This window comes from Equus asinus, chromosome 18, assembly GCF_041296235.1.
Source record: "Equus asinus isolate D_3611 breed Donkey chromosome 18, EquAss-T2T_v2, whole genome shotgun sequence".
In the NCBI taxonomy this organism is placed as follows: domain Eukaryota; kingdom Metazoa; phylum Chordata; class Mammalia; order Perissodactyla; family Equidae; genus Equus; species Equus asinus.
The window spans coordinates 41,966,116-41,987,473 of NC_091807.1; the positions used below are offsets into that span (position 1 = coordinate 41,966,116).

The 21,358-nt window shown below is 47.8% G+C and overlaps 1 protein-coding gene across 30 annotated transcripts in view; it reads left to right on the forward strand.

Annotated features, from left to right (window-relative positions):
- PCNT (pericentrin) overlaps positions 1-21,358 on the forward strand; it is a 148,638-nt gene that overhangs the window by 68,815 nt on the left and 58,465 nt on the right. For all 30 annotated transcript variants that reach the window (XM_044751091.2, XM_044751101.2, XM_044751097.2 and 27 more), the window contains 5 exons: positions 11,480-11,631; positions 13,827-13,987; positions 14,234-14,472; positions 16,533-16,695; positions 17,226-17,438. In XM_044751091.2, the coding sequence (XP_044607026.2) occupies positions 11,480-11,631; positions 13,827-13,987; positions 14,234-14,472; positions 16,533-16,695; positions 17,226-17,438 (928 nt within the window). The remainder of the gene's footprint in view (positions 1-11,479; positions 11,632-13,826; positions 13,988-14,233; positions 14,473-16,532; positions 16,696-17,225; positions 17,439-21,358) is intronic.

Sequence of the window (21,358 nt, forward strand, 5' to 3'; positions counted from 1 at the left end):
TTTGTTCTATCCAATCCAAAAATTACCCAGATACTCAGATTTTTATCATTTAACTTGACTTGGCAAAACTCAAGATTGTTACCAAAAAGAATTTCGAAGGTGTTTTTTTTCCCGCAAGTATACAGACCATAAAACAGTTATTGTACCCACTTTTATCTGTTTAAACCATTTGTTTCCAACACTTATGTTCAGATTACCTACGAAAACCTCATGAGACATTAGACAAAACTGGTCCTCATTTAAAGCTATTATTTTGCTGACGAATTTCTAACAGACAACATGAACTTATTTGACTAGTAAACCCAGGCTGCATGCCTGCATCATATGCAAATACCGACAACTCTGACAACAAGACTATTTTTAATCAAACCAACAAACTTAAACAAGCTTTCATTTACCAAAGGTTAATTCACATCACGTTAACTTTGAAAGACACTGGGTTAATTTCTACTACATTTAGAATTTATGTAAGCACTTACTTTAAGCCAAACCTCTTGATTTCTCAGAAACTGGGTTGTAACTCAAATTACATTCTAGGTTGATCTACCTGTCCAACTGCATCACAAAGGCACAGAGAAACCCAAGTTTCCGATTTTACAGAAGGTCCAGGTTCTGGTCAGGTCCAGCCTGAACTTAACCTCGACTTGGTGACAACAGAAGAGATGATGAGCAAAACAGACAAAGAAAAGAAGAGATGAGATCAGACCTCGCCCTCATGGCCTCTTCCAGAGGGTTATCAAGATAAGAGTCACACAACAGTTGCCATGCTGGGCACACAACCCCAGCAGGACAGTTCACAGAATAAATCACAGGTCTCCTACCCTTATAACTGACTCAGTAGGTGACTAAAATACTCAGTGAGTCAGCTGTCAAGAGAGGGCACCCCACTTAGGGTTACTGGGGTGATCAGGCCCAGAAACCCAAAGTTGGGGCTCCCAGGGGTGGAGCCTTTTACCCTTTAAAGATTTCTTTGTTTCCCGGTTGCAAAGCTCAAAAGGAGGCAAAAATGGCCATTGTAACTCTAAGAGAGATGAAGACATTTGGGTTCTATTCAGAAAAATTTTTGTAAGCGCTTACTTTAAGTCAATGGAATAGAGCTCTTTAGAAAAGAAGAAAGAGATGAGCTCTGAGATTCCAAAGGCAGCTGCAGAGTAGATGGAAGGGATAAACAGGGTGGGACGGTTTCTGACTTCTTATCCTTTTTTTCAGTTCAGATACCATCTCTGCCAATTTACGGTTAGTCTCCTGTAAAGAATTCATTTTATCATTATTACGTTTTGAAGCCTCTAAATGCCAATCATAATAAGCTTCCCATTCTTTTGCTTTAGTTTTAGAGCCAGCTCTTTCTACTTGTGCGCGCAAATACAGTAGCTTTGAGATATCAAACATTCCCCACTTTGGCCACTTAAGTCATTCTTAGTTAATCCTTCCCATTTTGTTAGATACTTGCAAGCATTGTTTCCATACAGGAAACCAGCTGGAGTTCCATTGGGAGGTCGTCCATCCGGGAGCTGGCCGGCTTTAAAAAGCACGGTTTTCCCATTTTCTTTTTGCTTGTCTGTTTTTTGTTTTTTTTTTTTTAATAAAGTCTGAACAACTTCTAAGGACAGTGTAGTGGGTCAGAAGTGTGCTGCTTGTGAGTGTTACTCCCCATAGAAAGGTCGTAAACACTGTCTTACGTGCCTTGGGTTTTCCTCTGGCAGTCTAAAACCACTGTGGGGCTCGGAAGCACGGGTGACCAGCCCTTATGTGCGCGTCCCCGGATGAGCCTGTAATTAATTACCGTGAATGAGAGTGGAGTTCCCTATGGGACCGCTGCCCGTCGCGAGGATTGATCCTCTGACACTCCCGCTGAGGTCCTTAGTCACCTAAGGGTGCCTTTTGGTAAAGGCCGGGAGGAGCAAGTGTCCCTTTTCTTCAGAGCTGAAGACATTCACTCTCATTTCTCTATCAAGCAGTTTGTTCAGACTTTATAAATACAATTCTTTCCAATTCAAAGCCAAATTAAAAGGACAACCAACCCAGCTCACTCCAAGCTCCTCTAAGCCCCTGAGCTTAGGAATTCTCTCTAGGTTTTTCTCCACCTAGGAACTGTACCGGTACCCCTCAAAACCTCTAGTCTTAAGACCTTACCCAGCTCATATAAGCTCTTGGACCGTCAACTTAAAATAAGGAGGTCTGGGTTTCAGGAGAACTCACCAGGGTCTCCTGAAGAATGCAGTGATCCGGGGGGCTCAATGGGCCCTTAGTGGTACCGAATGCCGGTTCAGTGTAGATTCCAGGTGGCCTCCGGTGGGTTTCTCTGAGATCCTGCCGACTACGCCAAGAACTGTCGACGAAAATAATCCATATCCAATCTATAAATGAAAATTTGGGTGAGTTTATTCTGAGCTTAAATCTGAGGATTATAACCCGGGAGGGTCTTTCCACAAAGGAACAGAGCACTCCAAAGAGGTGGGGGCTATACAGGGTCATTATATACCCTCAAAGAGGATGTTTCACATATGATTGGAATGTTCCTTTTACAATAGTCGCGAGACTACTCTGTCGGCACAGCCGATTGATGGAAATAGCAGGTAGGTCTTCTGTCTTGGTAAACACAGCAGGGTGGCAGTCTCTTGTCTCCAGCTGGGTGGTCACAGGTGAGCTGGGAGGTGAGTGCAGCAATCAGTTCCTAGCCTAAGGAAAAATGCTAATGTGGGGGGGAAGCTGCATCTTTATCACAAGGGCCTTTGTTCTGGCCATAGGAAATGTCTAAGCAGATATGCAATGCGTGCTCAATAGCCAGTCAGGCCCTTTTGGAGGAAAAAAAGAGAAATCAGGCCGAATTAGGTTTATACCAAATGGCTTCCTCATATACTCCAATATGTCCTATTGCTTGCCATTTTTATTTGTCAGCAAGTTAAGCATATTTCTTGGAAGAAGGTCAGGATGACAGCCGTGAAGCACAGTTCAAAGGTTACATTCCTTCTGCCTAGAGATGCACATAAATCTCACTTCCCTGATCCCTCCCAGCTCCATTTTAGAAGCCTTGACATGTGTACTCCTTTTTGTTACCGCTGTCCACAGCATATTCAAAATTTTATGGCTTTTTATGGCTGAATAATATTCCGTTGTATGTAGATACTACATTTTGTTTATCTGTTCATCTGTTGATGGACATCTGTTGATGGTTGTTTCTACCTTTTGACTATTGTGAATAATATTGCTATGAATATTAGTATACAAGTATCTGTTTCAGTCCCTGCTTTCAGTTTTTTTGGGTATATATCTAGAAACAAAATTATTGGGTCATATGATAATTCTGTGTTTAAATTTTTGAGGAACTGCCAAACTGTTTTCCAGAGTGACTGTAGCATTTTACATTTCCAACAGTGTGCAAAGATTTCAGTTTCTCCATATCCTTGCTAACACTTGTTAGTTTCTGTTCTTTGGATAATAGACATCATAATGAGTGTAAGGTAGTATTTCCTGGTTTTGATTTGCATTTCCCTGATAGTTAATGATGTTGAACATCTTTTCATGGGCTTATTGGCCAGTTGCAAGTCTTCTTTGGAGAAATATCTGTTCAAGTGCTTTGACAGTTTTTGAATTGGGTGGTTTTGTTGTTGAGTTGTTCTTCATTGTTACTTTTGAAAGTGTAGATGTGTATTTATACTGTTTTTAGAGATGGTCTCACTGTGTAGAGCTTTCAGAGTTGTACTAGTACTGCTACTTTCTTTCTCTGACTTTATCATTATTTTGTGGTGGTCTCAGCCTGTGAAGAACTGAGAGTGAGAAAGCTCCTGGGCCTGAGGTTTGAGGGTGGGGGTCTAGGGTTTCATAGGCTCACTTGTTATTGGTGGATTTAAAACATAAAAGTGGGAATTTAAAGCATGGGAAGAGAAAAAACAAGTGATCCAAGTGGTTAGTTCTTGAAATCAACCAAGATCTCTAAAACAAAGGAGCTTCAGTGCTGGAGGCCTCCTGGCTCTTTATCTGGTCATGAGACTGGCAATGTGCTTATCTGTGTTAACTCTCTTTGAAGTGGATGCCTCTGCAGTCAAAACTTAAGTCAGGTACTTGCATTACAAAAAGGAAAAAAAAAGTGTCAGGGTTATCAACTTAAAAAGTAAATTTGCCTGTTATTCTATCTCAAAATGAGTTTGTTTGGGACTAGCCAAAAGAACTGCAATTTGGGATGTGCATGTGGTGGGGAGCCATAGGAAAATCTGGAAAACAAAGAAGGGAGCTGCTTTTATAAAGAAAAAGCGGGAGAGGGATGGGCTGTTCTAAAAGAAAGTCCATCGAGCGAAGTAGCAGTTCATGGCGGCCACAGCTTCTCATTGGCTGGGCTGCGGTGTTTCTCATTGGCTGAGCTGTGGCGTTTCTCATTGGCTGGGCTGCGGGGTTTCTCATTGGCTGAGCTGCGGGGTTTCTCATTGGCAGAACTGCGCTGTTTCTCAGTGGCTGGGCTGCAGAAGCTTCTTGTTGGCTGAGCTTCAGTGTTTCTGATTGGCTGGGCTGTTGCTAGGTGGGAGAGGTGTCTTCCTGAGAAGTAAAGTGGCTGTGCTTCCTGTGGGAGATGCAAGTGTCCCCACTTTCTCTTTGGTGTATTTGTGTGAAGGGTGTGAGAGCTCCCCCTGCAGGCCTTCCCCATCCAGCTTAGTTCCGGTTTCCCTTATTAATTTCCACAGGGTTTGTACTACAGTCATCACACGAGGTCACTGGATTTGAACTTATTAGTAGACTGGAGGCAGAGTTTGCTTGTGACTGTGTGCTAGGCGCTGTGCTAAGCATATTCCAGAATTTTCTCATTTCCGTGTGTTCTCTCCCATTCGTTGTTCAGACCTTCGGTCTCTGAGGCCCAGGAGAGGTTCCATTAATTTGCTAAAACTCTGATGGCTACTGAGTGGCAGAGCCAGGCCCGACTGACTTTAAACACTGTGCGTGGGTGTGTTGGCTGCACTTTGGGAGGATGTAAAAGTTATTCTCAACCAGATGTTGGGCAGTGGAGGTCAGTGTCAGCAGTAGGTTGGGAGGTGTGTCCCCTCCTGTGCTGGGAGCCATGCCACAGGACAGCAGGACAGGGCGTGGGGCTGGGGCAGGAGGAAGGGCCTTTCAAAGCATTGATTAACCTTTTTCTTCAGTGCCAGGTGTTGCTGCTATGGTACAATATATATGTTCCTGAAAAACATCTCGTTCTGTAAGAAAATGCTAAATATAACACAGTTCTTGAGCAAAAGAGGGTTGAAGATACGCCATCCAAAACGTATGCAATTTTATAACTCAAGTATCAGCGCAAACGGTAGAGATCCTAATAAAAGTATTAGCACAGTTAAGAAGAAAGCTTCAATTTCGAATTAAGAGAGAAATTGTAAAGCAGATAGAGCGATTAAAATGGGTGATAGCTTGCTGGAAGGGAGTGTGGGAGCTGAGGAGAGAGTGAAAGGCGTTGGAGTGGACACCTGGGGGCAGAGCGCCAGGAGACCCTGTGGGTGAGCAGCCTGGGGCAGCTACTGCTTTTGGGGTGTGCTTCCCACAGGTGTTCCTTGCTGCCCACATCACAAGCGAGCCGGGAGCACTCGCGTGCCTGTGTGTGGTGGCCAGGCTGTGTCCCCAGTTAGAGAAGAATAAATGATGCTTTAGGCAAACCAGACTCTTTGAAGAGTTGCTCTCATTGTGAACTAATCCTATGAGTGTCTTTAAAATGTGCTTACTCAGTTAAAACAATGCTGCGAAGTAAGGAATTGTGTCACCCACATCAGGTACCTAAAAAGACCACTCTTCTTGCTCTCAGAGCTCCTAAGCTCTCCCTGCCTGCCCTCTCCCATGCTTCCTTCCCCACCAGAGTAACTGCTCTCCTGGTTTTTATAGGGTTTCTACCACTTGATGTATTCCTGAACAATGTGTGCTTTAGTTCAGCTGTTTTTGCCCTTCGTACAGGGAGACCTGTAATTGCCTGTCTCATGCAGTGTTGATTGTGACATCCGTTGATGATGTGTGGAGGTGTAATCAGTCATCTTTATTGCTGAGTAGTGTTCCATTGCATACCATCATTTATACATCAGTGGACTTCGGCTTTTTTCTGGTTTTCTGCTGTTATGAATAAAGCTGCCACGAGTTTTTGTATCCATGTCTCTCATTACAAATGTGCAGGAACTTCTCGAGATTGTATACCTAGAAGTAGCATTGCTAGGGTGGAGGGTTCTGCACGTGTTCAGCTTGGTCAGGGAATGCCAGACTATTTTCTAAAGTGGTTGCACCAGTTTATGGTCCACCAAAAGTGAATGCAAGTTCCTGTTACTGCACATCCTTGCCTATGCCTAGAATGTTCCCACTTTTAACATTTTTAAAAATTATTTTATTGAGGTCAGATTAGCTTATAGCATTGTGTAATTTCAGGTGTACATTATTATATATCAGTTTTTGTATAGACTGCAGTTGTTCATCAGCAATAGTCCAGTTTTTATGTCTCACCATATGTGTGTGCCCCTTTTTGCCCTCTCCCCACTCCCTTCTCCTCTAGTAACCAGTAATCTGTTCTCCTTATCTACGTGTTTATTCCACATATGAGTGAAATCATGTGATGTTTGTCTTTCTCTGTCATATACCCTCAAGGTCCATCCATGTTGTTGCAAATCTCACAATTTTGTCTTTTTTATGCTGAGTAGTATTCCATTGTATATATACAACACATCTTCTTTATCCATTCATCAGTTGATGGGCACTTGGGTTCCTTCCACGTCTGGGCTGTTGTGAATAGTGCTGCAGTGAACATAGGGGTGCATAAGTCTCTGAATTGTTGATTTCAAGTTCTTTGGATAGATACCCAGTAGTGGGATAGCTGGATCATATGGTATTTCTCTTTTTAATTTTTTGAGAAATCTCCGTACGGTTTTCCATAGTGGCTGAAACAGTTTGCATTCCCACCAGCAGTGTATGAGGGTTCTCCTTTCTTCACATCCTCTGCAACACTTGTTATTTCTTGTCTTGTTAATTGTAGCTATTCTGACAGGTGTGAGATGATATCTCTGCATTGTAGTTTTGATTTGCATTTCCCTGAGAATTAGTGATGTTGAACATCTTTTCATGTGTTTATTGGCCATCTGTGTATCTTCTTTGGAAAAATGTCTGTTCATATCCCCTGCCCACTTTTTGATCAGGTTGTTTGTTTTTTGTTGTTGAGTTGTATGAGTACTTTATATATTTTGGAAATTAACCCGCTTGTCAGATAAATGATTTGCAATATTTTCTCCCAGTTGATGGTTTCCTTCACTATGCAGAAGCTCTTTAGTCTGATGTAGTCCCATTTGTTTATTTTTTCTTTTGTTTCCCTTGCCTGAGTAGACATGGTATTTGAAAAAATGCTGCTAAGGCCGATGTCAAAGAGTGTACTGCCTATATTTTCTTCTAGGAGTTTTATGGTTTCAGCTCTTACATTCAAGTCTTTAATCCATTTTGAGTTGATTTTTGTGTATGGTGTAAGATAATGGTTTACTTTCATTGTTTTGCATGTGACTGTCCAGTTTTCCCAGCACCATTTATTGAAGAGACTTTCCTTTCTCCATTGTATGTTCTTGGCTCCTTTGTTGGAAATTATCTGTCCATAGATGTATGGTTTTATTTCTGGGCTTTCAATTTTGTTCCATCCGTTTGTCTGTTTTTGTGCCAGTACCATGCTGTTTTGATTACTATAGCTTTGTAGTATGTTTTAAGTCAGGGTTGTGATGCCTCCAGCTTTGTTCTTTTTTTTCGGGATTGCTTTGGCTATTTGGAGTCTTTTGTTGTTCCTATAAATTTTAGGATTCTTTCTTCTGTCTCTGGAGAGAATGTCATTGGGATTCTGTTGGGATTACATTGAATCTGTAGATTGCTTTAGGTAGTATGGACATTTTAACTTCATTTATTATTCCAACCCATGAGCATGGAGTATCTTTGCATTTCTTTATTTTGTCTTCTATTTCTTTCAGTAATGTCTTATAGTTCTCAGTGTATAGGCCTACTTTTTAGTTTTTGCCAATTTTGTGGCCATGAAATGTTATCTCATGCTAGTCTTAATTTGCATTGCCTTGTTAGCTAATAAGATTGTGTATCTGTTAATACATTTATGGCCCATTTGTGTTTCCCCTTCTGTGAAATGCTTGTTTGTATCTTTTTCCACTTTTCTATTTTAAAATAGTAGGCTGTCCTTTTCTTACTGACTTAGGGAAGTTCTTTGTATATAGTGGATTTCTTTTAATATGTGTTTTTTCCCTTCTTTCTGTTAATCTTATGATGAACACAAGTTCTTGATTGATGAATTAACTCTGTTACCATTTTTCCTTTGAGAGTTTGTGCTGTCTCTGCCTTGCTTAAGAAATCCTTTCCTATTTCATACAAATATTCTCCAAGATTATTTTATAATTTAACTTCTAATCCACATGAGGTAGGGGAATTAATTTTTCCTGCAAGGACTGACCTAAGGTCAGTGTGTGGCGTCCGTCCCTGCTGCTCACACACATGGGTGGTTTTGGCCTCTCTTAGGCTCCTTTGGTCAGTGTGTCTGTCCCTGTGCAGATGCTGCCCAGCTCTGGTGGCAGTATTACCTGGGTGGTGGACTCCAGCTCTCTTCCTCTTCAGAAGCTTCTTCGCTGTTGCTGGCCCTGTGCTTTTTCACGTGAGCACCAGGATCTGCCTGTTAATTCCTCCAAAGTCTCCTGCTGGGATTGGGGTTGAAATTGTGTTGAATCTGTACATTCCTTTAGGGAGAATTGACATCTTTATGTTATAGGGGCTTCCTGTCTACGATTCCAGAGTCTCTCTCTTTTTATTTGATTTTGTTAATTTCTCTCAGTGCACTGTATAATTTTCTCCATGGAGATTTTGCGTATCTTTTGTTAGATTTGTAGTTCGATATTTGAGAATAGGTACTTTAAAACTGATGGTTGTTCGTATAGAAAAGCAGCTAGCTTTTAGTGCGGTGCTTTGCACTTTTCGTTGTTAAGAATAGTGTTGCTGTAGGTATTTGTAGATGATTTTTTTCGGGTTAAGAAAGTGATAGGTTTTTACATGAATGGATGTTGAATTTGCTTTTTCTGCATTTATTTATATAAAATTATTTTTCTCATTTAATCTGTTAATGTGGTAAGTCACATTCATGATTTCCTAATATTAAACCAACATATCTGTGTGTTTAAGCTAGTTTGTACATAATTTTTCAGATATTGTTAGATTTTATTTTCTGATACTGTTTTTAAACCTTCTGAATCTGTTTTTCATTGTGACTTACTGTAATTTCCTTTCCTTTCATGGTGCAGTTTCATAAAATAAGCAAAGAGTGTCCTCCCCACCCTTTCTACTCTCTGGACAAGTTTGTGTAAGGTTCGAATTATCTCTTCCAGGCCTGGCCCCCGTGGCCGCGTAGTTAAGTTTGTGCGCTCTGCTTTGGTGGCCCAGGGTTTCGCCAGTTCAGCTCCTGGGCGGGGACATGGCACCGCTCATCAGGCCATGCTGAGGCAGCATCCCACGTGGCACAACCAGAGGCACTCACAACTAGATATACAACCATGTACTGGGGGGCTTTGGGGAGAAGAAGAAGAAGAAAACAAAAAGATAGGCAACAGATGTTAGCTCAGGGCCAATCTTTAAAAAAAAAAAAAGAATTATCTTTTCCTTAAATGTTTAGTAAAATCATTTAAGGGGAAAACTGTCCTCAACAGCTGAAAGACCAAATTGTAACCCTAAGTCACAAGATAGAGCTTAAAATTTTCTTTGTGGGAAGATGTATAGCTCTGTTTCTGTTTTTTTCAGTCAGTTTTGTTGAGAAGTTTATTTGCACTTCTCTTTTTCTTGATCACTGTTGCTAGAGGTTTTATCTGTTAAATTTTTCCCCCAGTTTCCATGTCCGTTTGGCAGCAGGAGGGAGCAGGCCTGGCAGAGGGCAGGTCTGCTGTCCATAGACTCAGTGGAACCGGTCCTCACGGTGGCCTGTGCTGGCCACCCATCAGCCATGGGTGCGGCCACCGACTGGCCAACCTTGGGTGCCGGGCTCACTGCCACCAGGCCCGTGGGGGTCTGCCATCCCTTGCCTGCCGTGTACCGTCCACGCCCCGGCTCTGAGCCTTCTGTGTGCAGTTCCGTGGGCTCCAGCAGCTGGTGTGCGCCTTCAACTTGTGTTTTTTGTTCATTTTCTAGTCATGGTTTGTCGTCTTGAAGCTTGCAGTTCACTTTTTTATTTATTCCATTCTCTTTAGTTTTTCCAGCTACCTGTACATCTTAGTCTGATGTAGCCAGTTTATAGAATCCTTGTTTTTTCTAATTTCCCTCCAAGTGCAACATCGAAACTGTCTTTACAATTTGCTTTTGTTCCCGGCAGCAAATTGGTTTCAGAATTTCCCCCTTCTTTTTCCTCTGCCTGTGTTTTCTTGCATCATCCTAAGGCCGCCCTGCACTGGTGTTCCCTCACCCATTTTCTCCCGCCACAAACCTGCTCTTCCTGCTGCTAGATACAGAGACAGCCATGCCAGCTTGGAGCTGTCCCAGCCCAGCCTCTCCACCTGGACTGCACTTGAGCTCATTGCACATTGCCGCCCTGCCACCGCTGGCCATCCTCGAGGGAGGTGTCAGACTGGCGCTCTCCCCAGCAGCCCCACCGAATGTGTGTGTGGTCATGTTCTGTGGTGTCCCCTGTTCTCTTGTCTTTGTAGGGAGGATGCCCGTGTTCTCGTTAGTAAACTGACCAGTCCTGAGAAGTCACCACCATTGGTGACTTGCTCAGGGGAGGGGCTCTTGGATGAAGGGGCTCAGGTTGCTCAGTTGCTCTAAGACACACTTGTCACTTTTCTAAGATACGAGATAAAACCCCCACGGCCCATGGCCACTGCTCAGGGAGCCCATGGTAGCTGTGGACACCCAAGGTGGCTGGTGCCACTCACCCGCCCAGCCCACTGAGACACCATGGTCGTTGACTCTTTATTTTTATTTTTTTATTTTTTTGGCGAGGAAGAGTGTCACTGAGCTAACATCCTTGCCAATCTTCCTCTATTTTGTGTGTGGGATGCTGCCACAGCATGGCTTGATGAGCAGTGCTAGGTCTGCGCCCAGGATCTGAACCTGTGAACTCCAGGCCGCCAAGGCAGAGCACATGAACTAAACCACTTGGCCACAGGGCCAGTCCCAACTCTTTTTATTTTTAGAGAGAAATATTTAAGAGGGATCTTTCCTGGCTGGTAACTAACTTTTATCCTGAATGACCAGAAAAGGGATTTTGTTTTTAATTATTATTTGTGAGAATAATCTCTGGTGAATTTGCCCCTTCCTCCTGGTGGCTGGGGCTGGCTTGGATGTTCTGTTTTTGTAGGCAATAAATAATGGAGGAAAACCATGTTAATAATTTTCATCTTTAATCACCCCTTCATCTTTTGCCATTTTTTTTATTAAATGGAATGATAAAAGTTTTATAGAAATTTATTTATAACTAAATTGTTTTAACTAAAGCTTTAATCATTTTCCTCAACAGCTAAAAGACCAAATTGTAACCCTAAGTCATGAGATAGAGCAGCGCCGTTCTGACCTGGAGAAGCTACAGCAGAGGCGCGAGAGGGAGAACCAGGAAGGCGCAAATCTCATCTCCATGCTGAAGGCTGACGTCGACTTGTCACACAGTGAGAGGTCAGCGGTGCCCTGTCTGATGCTGGTGCTCAGTTGCCTTCTCCACGAGCTGGAGTGCATGTTGATAGCAGGCGGGATAGGGCCCTGTGCCATGTTATTCTTGTCATTTAAAAAGGTTCTAAACATGGAGAAAGTACTGAGTAATGTAACAGACACCAATGTACCTAATACCTTGCTTTGCCAAATCTTCATGTTTTGTCAAATTAGAAAACGATGCTATAATGCAGGCACAGTTTCCGATCTGCCTCTTTGTCTTGTTTGTTTGGGAGTCTGGGTTAAGAAAGTTTCCTACTGTGACGCCATTCAGATTTTTCCTATATGTTGTCTCAATTTTAGTTTTCTTTTCATGCAGGAATACAGTGCTCCTGGAATTGTTCAGTTGTTTGTTTGTTTATTTGCATCTGATATCAGATGGTCTCTCGTTTTTGTCTGCCTATCTGGGCAGTCAGCTCAGCACCACGCTTTGGAAAGTGCAACTTGTGGGGTGGGCCTTTCTGTGGCCCCTTTCTGCTGTGTCCCATCCGCTTGTCTCTGCCCAGTATCTTGTGGTCCTGGGGCTCAGTACTGAAGGTGGGCCCTCGCCAGTCCCGGCTGCCTCTGGCCCCTTGTCCTGATTGTGCGCCTTCGAGGGTGCAGAGAAACCATGCCAGGCAATCAGGCCTTGCTCAGTCCTGACCTCAACATGCAGAGAACAGCATCTTTCTCGCACTGGCACGGGGTCTCCGTTGAGCTTTCCTTTCATTCTCTTTGTGGTTTTCTAATTCTTTGTGAAGACCTTGGCTGCTTTTTCTAGCCCTTGTTGTAGCTGCCTTGTGGCTTGATGCCGACCCCTCAGGTGCCCTGAGTCACTGTAGTGAGTGGAGGGTGGAGTGTGACAGGCTTGGTGGTCACCAGCTCTGCGTGCTGGAGGGACATGGCAGAGAGAAAGTGGCCCTCAGGTATTTGGGGTATGTGCCCAGCTGGCCGAGCAGCAGCCTCAGACTCTCTGACACCCACAAGTATTTGGCGTTTTTGAGCATCATCACGGGGATCAGGGGTCAGCACAGCTTGGATGGGGCGCGAGGAGGAGGTGGGGGCAGGCTTTGAGGGTGCTTTCTGGCGTTTTCTTTCAGAGCAGAGCTGGCCTGCCCTCCCTGACCCACTGTCTCTGCAGTTGTCCTTATGCCTTCCCCGGTATGCCCCCGCCGCAGGGTCCTTGTGTGTGCTGTGCCCCCCCTTCTTGTCCTCTTGACCTCGGTGGCCACCTGCAGGGCCTGGGCAGCAGCGGGAGCTGTCCGAGGCTCCCACACTGTTGCTTGCTCAGTGCAGTCTGCCCACTGCCCCCACCCCCCACCTCACCTCATAGTTCCCGCAGCCCATTCTCACTGCCTGCCTCTCTCACCTGGAATGCCAGCTTGCGAGGGGCGGCTCTTGGCGTGTTGTGTTCCTTATGTTTCCCTGTGTTGGGAGCAGTGCCTGTGCCGGGACCGTGGGAGGGATGTGAGTGTATGAATAGACAGGGTGGACAAGCCTGTTTCCTGCCTACTTTGGCCCTGACATCTAGCGGGTGTGGGAGATCGCATTGGCCTATCTGGCTTGCACAGTAGCTATAGCACTTTGCCCATAGCTCCATCCTGGACGGGGTCACTGTGGCCCGGACAGATGAGCCCCAGCCAGAAGGGATGGTCTAGAAGGATGCAGCTCGCTGACGGGGTGCAGGGTGGCTTCTGGTCCTATGAGGAACAAAACACTCCAGACTCTGTGGTTCGTGTGGCCCCAGAGAGAGGCACGGGAGAGCCACTCTTTCCCATGTGTGTGGGCTATCGGTCAGGTGTGACTCCTGATTTTTGAACAGATACTTTGTAAAAGGGCAGAGCCCTGAGGGCCACGTTGGCCCCAGCTCTGCTCCTGAGGGCCAGAGAGCCTGTGACGTGGGACCTGTTGGGGTCTGCCCATCCTCTGTCCAGGGTGAGAGGGTTCCAGATGAAGCCAGTGTGCCCTGGCTTGGGCTTTGCCCCCTACCGATTGGCTAGATGCCACCTCCAGGAGAAGCGTGCCTAAGTTAACAACAGTACAGCATCTTTTAAAAGTCCAGAGCAGCAGCAAAGATCTGCTCACATTGGCAGAGCTGCCTCGCGGCCGTGCTGCTGTGGTCTGAGTCACAGGGCCAGGGTCACAGCTGATGGCTGCTGCCCGCCCTGTGCTTCCTGTCTCAGGATTGCTCTCCGGGACGCCCTGAGGAGGCTCCTGGGTTTGTTTGGAGAGACGCTGAAGGCTGCTGTCGCCCTGAAGAGCCGGATCGGTGAACGCGTGGGGCTCTGTCTGGAAGACCAGAGCCCCTTGGATGCACAGCCAGGGGCCCAGGTCCCATCTGCAGGTGAGTGCCAGCCCGGGGTACTGAGGGCCTCCTGGGGCCACTGTGCTGGGAACGCCACCCTCCCCCTTCCCTGCCACAGTGGCGCTTAGAGACAGCTGAGCACGGGGCCCGTGAACCTGCCTCTCGGTTAAGATGGATGTCATCCCCAGAGATGCAGGCGTGCATGTCCTTTGATGCTGCTGGTCGGGGTCCGCTTGCCTGCCATGCAGCAGTGTGTGTAGGCTTCTGTATTTGCTCACATTGTAGCGCCGGCACTTGATGAGACGTGGCCTGGGCCTGATGTGGCCCTGCCAGAGCTGGATGGAACTTTCCCTGAGTGCGCTGAGATGTCTTCAGTGGCTGAAATTAGCAGCCACGTCTGTGAAAGCTTTTTTATGAGCCCAGAAAGTACACTGGAATGTGAGCAGCCAGTCAGGAGGATCTACCGGAGCCTTGGCCTGGCGGTGGATGGCCTCCTGGAGATGGCCCTGGACTCCAGCAGGCAGGTGAGACACGGCCCAGCTCGGCCACATCCGTGCTGCCTGCTACCCGTTCTGTGGCCCTGTTGGCTCCTGCTGCTGATCTCTTCTTCAGAGAAGGACGGGGGGGTTGAGTAAGTGGACAGGCTGAGTCCACTGACGACATAAGCTGGATGGGTGATGATGCCCAGCTCCCAGCGCTCTGCGGCCCTTCACTTGCTTTTCCTGATTCTCATCCAAACCCTGTAGGGTGAGAGGGATGTCTTTACTCTCTGGGCAGGTCGGGCCTCTCTCTCCATTCTCTCCTCCGCTGGGCAAGAAACTCTTGATTCTGGGGTGCTCATTCACCTCCCTTGTGTCATTTTATCTTTTGTCACTACCAATGATATTCTTTTACATGTCCCTCAAGAAGGAGTCTTTTCTGAGGAAGGAGGTTTGCTGTGAATGAAGATAAAACCTCAGTGTCCTTAATTTAGACCATGTATAACCATCCCTTTTCTTCAGCTCTATTTACTTCATGCACTATTTTAATTCCATACTGAATATATTTCTATTTGGAGATCATCATTGAAAAAGGGCATTATTTTTGTTAATCCTTTTAGACCATTTTAGTCAATTAGGAAAGACATTAAATAGGAATACGTGGGAAGCAATAAAGATCCTTTTTTCCAAAGTCTGCCCAGTTAAAAAATGAGCCTTTTTATGCAAAGCATTGCTGTTTAGGTCTCAGAATAGTAGGTGGTTTCCTCCTGGTGAAGGTGCATAGAGCAACAGTATTGAAACCTGGTTTCTCTTTCTGCTTCCTCCCGGCTGCTGTTTTCTTCCCTTTGCGCCCTCCCTTCTTTTCTCAAAAAGTAGACAGATTTGGGCAGCGTCTGATGAGTAATCAGGTGTTTTTGATTGTCCCTCCAGTGTCATAAAAGGGAAACAGACATCACATGTGAGCCTCTTGTGGGTGGGCACCGTGTCTGCAGGTCTAGCCCAGCCTGTGGCCCTGGAGACATGTCTGAGCGAGTGCGCTGGTCTGTCCTGGGCCCATGTGTGCTCTCAGCGTGTCCCGTTCCTTAGAAGTCCTGCTCCACGGAGTGTGTTCTTCAGAGCGGCTGGCTGGTCCCACAGCCAGGAGGAACGCAGGGCCTGTGGGAGGGAAAGCAAGGCAGGTTTTGGGGGAGGGGGACGAGCAAAGCAGAGTCCCGTGGGAGGTGAGGAGTAGGCACAGGGCAGCAGCAGGGGTGTGAGGGGCCCTGATCAGGTTAGAGTCATCCATGGGGCAGCGAGAAGGGGTGGGAAGTGGCCAGGTGGTTGGAACAGGTGTCCGGAGAGGTCAGAGGGTGGGGGAGGTGGCCCAGGGTGGGGCATGAGGAGAGGTGGCCTCGGGGGCTGCTTTCAAGGTAAAACCAGGAGATTTCCTTAGAGTCTGCGTCTGGAGAAGGCCAGAGCTGCATGAAGTACAGCGGGAGGCTGAGGGAGGCCCACCCTGGGTGCTGATGGTCTGTTGGGATAGCCTGGTATGGGCATTTTGGATTCAGAGATTAATCTAGGCCCCCAGCCTGTGGATGGCCTGGGAGCCTCAGACTGGACCTGGATGCCGGGAGGAGGGCAAGATTGGGACCTGGGCCGGGGGAAGGTCTCAGGCAGTGGGGACGTGTCAGGGCTCCTGCCTAGTGTGGTGACCGGCCCAAGGTGCCCTTCCACCCTGCGGCCTCTCCTGTAGCTTCTCTACCTGCAGAGCGCAAGGTGGCGCATCCCTGCCCAGGGTCCAGGTTCTTGATGGTCAGCTTCCTGTCACGTGTCCTCTGAAATGTACCCTCTCCTTCACACATGTGACATCAATAGTTCATAAGCACATGAGTGTTCTGTGCAGTGCTGTATACATGTCTGTGTGTGCAGAAGTTTTCTTGGTTGAAAATTTGTTAAATTAGCAAGTTTATTTAGTAATTGATAAAATATTGAATATTGAAGTTGTTGTTTTGTGTGGAATATTTATCATTGCACCAGGATTCTATGCAAGTAGAGTTCTGTTGGTATTGATACAAATTTTGGTTATTTTTGATACACAGTTTCAATTTTCAAATGTATTTTAACAGCTGGAGGAAGCACGTCAGATGCACTCTCTGTTTGAGAAGGAATTCAGCTGTAAGAACGAGGAGACGGCGCAGGTTGTCAGAAAGCACCAGGAGTTACTGGAGCGCCTGGAGGAGGAGAACGCGGCCAGAGCTCGTCTGGTGCTGGAGCTGCACAAGGCGGAGGGTGAGCAGCCGGCCGGGGTGTGAGGCTCCGGTGACTTTCCTCAGAGAAACTAACCGCCTTGGAGGCACCCCGGAGCTGTGGGGAGTCAGTGCTGCAGAAGATGGGCCGGCGGGTGGCACCCATCCCTTGGCGCTTATCTCCCACTCCTCTGTGAGCTGACCACCTGAGAGTGTGCCGTCATGCAGTGCGATGGGAACGTTCATCTTCCCATCACAGCGATGGGCAGAGGACGCCCCAGGAAGTCTCATCTCTGCCTGCCCCCTTGCCCCTGCTCCTGCGTCTGGCGCTCACAGTGGCCTTGTGTGTGTGGGGCACGTGGCCTGAGGGGTGTGCATGGGTGTGGTGTGGGGGTGTCTGGTGGCTCCTGCATCTCACTGGGCTAGCAGTGGGACATCAGCTGTGGGGCTGAGAGCTGGGTGGTCATGCCCCTGTCCTGCTCCTAGAAGGACAGCACCTGGGGCACCCATCATCTGACTGCTCCTTCCGCTCAAGTGGGGCCTCCGCAGCTGCGTCTCTCCCCATCTCCTCAGGCATCCTCGAGGGGTTCAAGGTGGAGAAGGCCAGCTTGCAGGAGGCGCTGGGCCGTAAGGAGGCATCTGAGCAGGGCCTCGTTGTGGAGCTGGAGAGCCTGAGGGAGCAGCTCCAGTGGGTGACCCAGCAGCAGGCGGAGCTGAGGGAGGAAAATGCCACCCTGTGGAGCCAAAAGGAGGCCTTAGCCACCGGGGCAGAAGAGAGAGAAGCTGGTAAGAAATGCCAGTTCCAGGGGGTGGAGGCCAGAGCCATGAAGGGCGGGCGCGTGGGCAGCAGCTGCAGGCTTTCGTGGAAGCTCAACCCTTCCAGAGGGTACAACGGGCAGAAGACGGGAGCAGTCTTCAGAGAGCCTCCATTGTGTGGCTCGGGGAGGGCGTGCGAGGGCCGTGGAGTGTCACCTGTTTGCTGCTCCTGGAAGAGGCTGGTTGTCCTGGTTGGCATGGCCACTCAGTGTCCACACGTCTCCATGAGGGCAGATCGCTTCTGGGAGCAGGAGCCTGTTTGGGACAAGCAGCCAAGACCATGAAAAATGAGGCTACTTGAAAAGTCTGCTTAAAATAACACAAAGTGCCTAATGTTATTCTTAACTAGGAAAGCATGGAGTTTTAACAAAAGGATTTCATTATAGCTCGGATTCTTAGATATTTTAGATTAAAAAATATTTAAAATTCAAGTCTAAACCTGAGCTTCACACACTGGCTGCAGGTGCAGTGTCCTCGGCGGCAGGTCTGCAGGAAGCAGTTACGCATGGGGTCAGGCTTTGCCAGAACTGTGTGTTGCACCCTTGCCCTCGCGTCCCCACCTGCAAGGCGCCCGCCTCCCCCACTGCGCCCTGCCCGTCCCTGGAGGCCGTTCACACGCTCAGAAGGCTGTGCTTTGTGCCAGAACTTTGGTCATTATTTACCACCCTGATTGATTCAAGAAACTCGTTTTTCTTCCCCCAATACTTTCTTCTCCTTTTTAGTTTTTCTCATTGATAAACAATCAGCTTTCCATCTTCTCGTCCTCTATTTGAGTTTTGCCCGTCTTTGCTATTTCTGGGCATCTTAGTTCTTCGAGCTCACTGATGTGGGGCTCTTGTGTCACGTTCGGCTCCGACAGGGCTGCGATTTCTTTAAGCAAAGGGTGATTTGTAGCCTGGTTTCTCAGTGCTGTCCACATGGGGCACTCTGAACTGTCTGCTTGTTGTTGCCAGACTTGATCTCTTGCTTGGCTCTTTGTGAGGTATGTGATGTTGCTCTGTCCTTTTCCATTTTTTTGGTTTTTTTGCAAGGGAAGATTCACCCTACACTAACATCTGTTGCCAATCTTTCTCCTTTTCCTTCATTTTTTTCTCTCTCGCCCCCACAGGCCCAGTACATAGTTGTGTATAGTTGTAAATTCTTCTAGTTTTTCTCTGTGAGCTGCCGCCACAGCATGGCTACTGAGAGACGAGTGGTGTGGTTCTACAACTGGGAACTGAACCTGTGCCACCAAAGCAGAGTGCACTGAACTTTAACCACCAGGCCATCAGGGCTGGCTCTGTCTATTTCCCTTTTTTTGGTGTAAATTTCTGTTAGAAATACTAACTTGGCTTGCTTTTTTCACCCCTTTATTTTCAGTTTTTTTCCATGCTTTTCTTTGAGACTCTTATGGATATTAATAACTTTTTAAAAAGCTGACTTAGGTATCTTTGTTCCATTAGCCAAGTTTTATTTATTTATTTATCTCTTTTATTTTATTTTATTTTATTTTTGAGGAAGATTGGCCCTGAGCTAACATTCTTGCCAATCTTTCTCTATTTTATGTGGGATGCTGCCACAGCATGGCTTGACAAGGAATGTGTTGAACCGTGCCTGGGATCTGAACCTGTGAATCCCGGGTCACCAAAGCGGAGCGCATGAAGTCAACCTCTGTGCCACTGGGCCAGCCCCATGTTAGCCAAGTTTTATTTGCCAAGCCACATCTTCTTGCATCTGCCCTGCTCTCTGCTGGTGTTTCCTTTTTCCCTGTGCCTCCCTGGACCTGCTCTCTGCTCTCCGAGAAGGACCTTCCTCCGCTGATTGTATGGTTGTGCATCCAGGTGTCCTTCTGCGCTTGCTTCTTCTGCATTCAGGCCAGTGTCCTCCATTCACTGGCTGAAACCTGCTCTCTGCTTTTCCTCCCTCCTGTCTCTGCTCAGCCCCAGCCAAGCTGGTGTCAGGCGAGGCTTTTGTCCATGTTTGTGTGTGAGCACATCCCTGTGAGCAAGTTGTGAAGACACACATGTGAACTCTGTGAACACATGTGAGTGTGTGTGAGCATGTGTGTGAACATGTGTGTGGACTCGAGTACGTGTGCTCTGTGTATCCCACGTCACATGCAGATTGCTGCCCAAATGGCAGTGGGTTGTGAGTGTTTTCTCCCTGCATCCTTGCTCTCAAGAGGGGCTGTGGGGACTTTCGTGGACCTTGAGTACCTGAAGTTTTTCTTACTTTACCCTCATCCTTAAATGACGTAGCTGGAAAGATATGATTCTAGATTTGATGTCTTTTCCTTTAACGCTTTGAGGCCGTAAACCACCGTTTCCTCACATCCGATGTTTCTGTGGAGATGCCTTGTTTCCTGGCAGGTGTTTTTAGGAATCTCTTTGCTCTGATGTTCTTACGTGTCACTGTGATATGTCCAGGGTGGGTTTCCCATGCCGTCCTGTTCCGTCTCAGGTCTGACGGGGATTTCTCAGTCATTCTTTCTTCTGTACCCACGCTTTCCTGTCCTCTGGAACTCCCAGTGGGACGGAGCTTCCTTGTGCAGCCCTTTCGCCCTGTCCTCAGAGGTAGCACCCCAGCCCATGTGACAGTCCATGTTCCTCCGCTGGGTGGCTGGGCCCATACTTCATCCACCAAGACCTGTTTTTACTTCCTTGAGTAAACAACAGATGCTCATTGCTCATGGTCCTAGAGCCTGGAGGCCCAAGCTCAGGGCGCCACATGGTCTCCCCCAGGAGAGTGCTGCCTGGGTCGGACAGCATCTTCTCGCCATGTCCTCATGTGCACAGGGGCAGGGAGCCTCTGTGGTCTCATCTGGAGGGCACAAACCTCTTCATGAGGCTCCTGCAGCCTGTTCTCCTCTTCCTGGGTGTTGGGACTGTAGAGTGGGGACCCTGCGAGAGACACACAGTGGTGGGACCTGCTGAGCGGCCACACAGCCCTGTGCCGTGGAACAGCCTCGTCTTAGCCCAGGAGCCAAGGGGCTTCCCTCAGCCAGGCCTGGACCCAGTGGCCCTTGGCCCGGCCATTCGGCGGTGGCGTCTGTGTCCATCTCCTGGGGCTCTGCCACACCTGGGCCTGGCTCCTCCTCTGCATTGTCCCGAGGCTGTGACCGCCCCTTCACTTCTGTGTCTCTGGTTCGCCCCTGCAGTGAGGCCTGGCCCACCTGTGTGGCCAGAGCACCTCGGCAGAAGTGGGAGCCTAACCAGGAATGGGGGACAGACTCATGGAGCCCTTCCTGGACCCAGTCTTTCCTCCTTCACTTCGTTTTGTCACCAGGAAATTCTTGTGCTTTCTCTGGGGTCCTCTCGGATTGCTTTCATTTTTGCCTTGTTAAACCCTCAATGATCTCTGTTTCTTCCTTTCAGTCCGCCGTGCAATTTCTGTGTTCCTGTTTGGGGTCTCGTGTGCACTGCCACACTGCAGGTTCCCCTGGGTGAGCTGTGTGAGATGCTGCCCGCCAGCACCACACTTGACCTTCCCTGACCACGGGCTCCCCCAGGTGCAGTCCGGGGGGCCACTTGGTCCTGATTCTGCTGTGGGTCCTTGTGAACATTGACTGACTTTCCAGGAGTTCCAGGAGGTCGTGGCGCCTTGTGGGGAGCTCAGCCCTCCTCGCCTGCGTGGCTCCCGTCAGCTGGGGGCTGCTTCAAGGCAGCCTTCAGGGCACTGTGTCCGTCTTGGGTGCTTTTCTGTGTCTCCTTTGAAAATCAGCACCTGAGCCCCAAAAGCTGGGACCTCCTGCGACACAGCGCACAGCGGCTGTGTTAGTCCGTCCGAGCTGCTGTAGTGAAATGACACAGGTTGGGTGTAAACAACAGATGCTCGTTGCTCATGGTCCTAGAGCCTGGAGCCTCATGCTCAGGGCGCCGCGTGGTCTCCCCCAGGAGAGTGCTGCCTGGGTC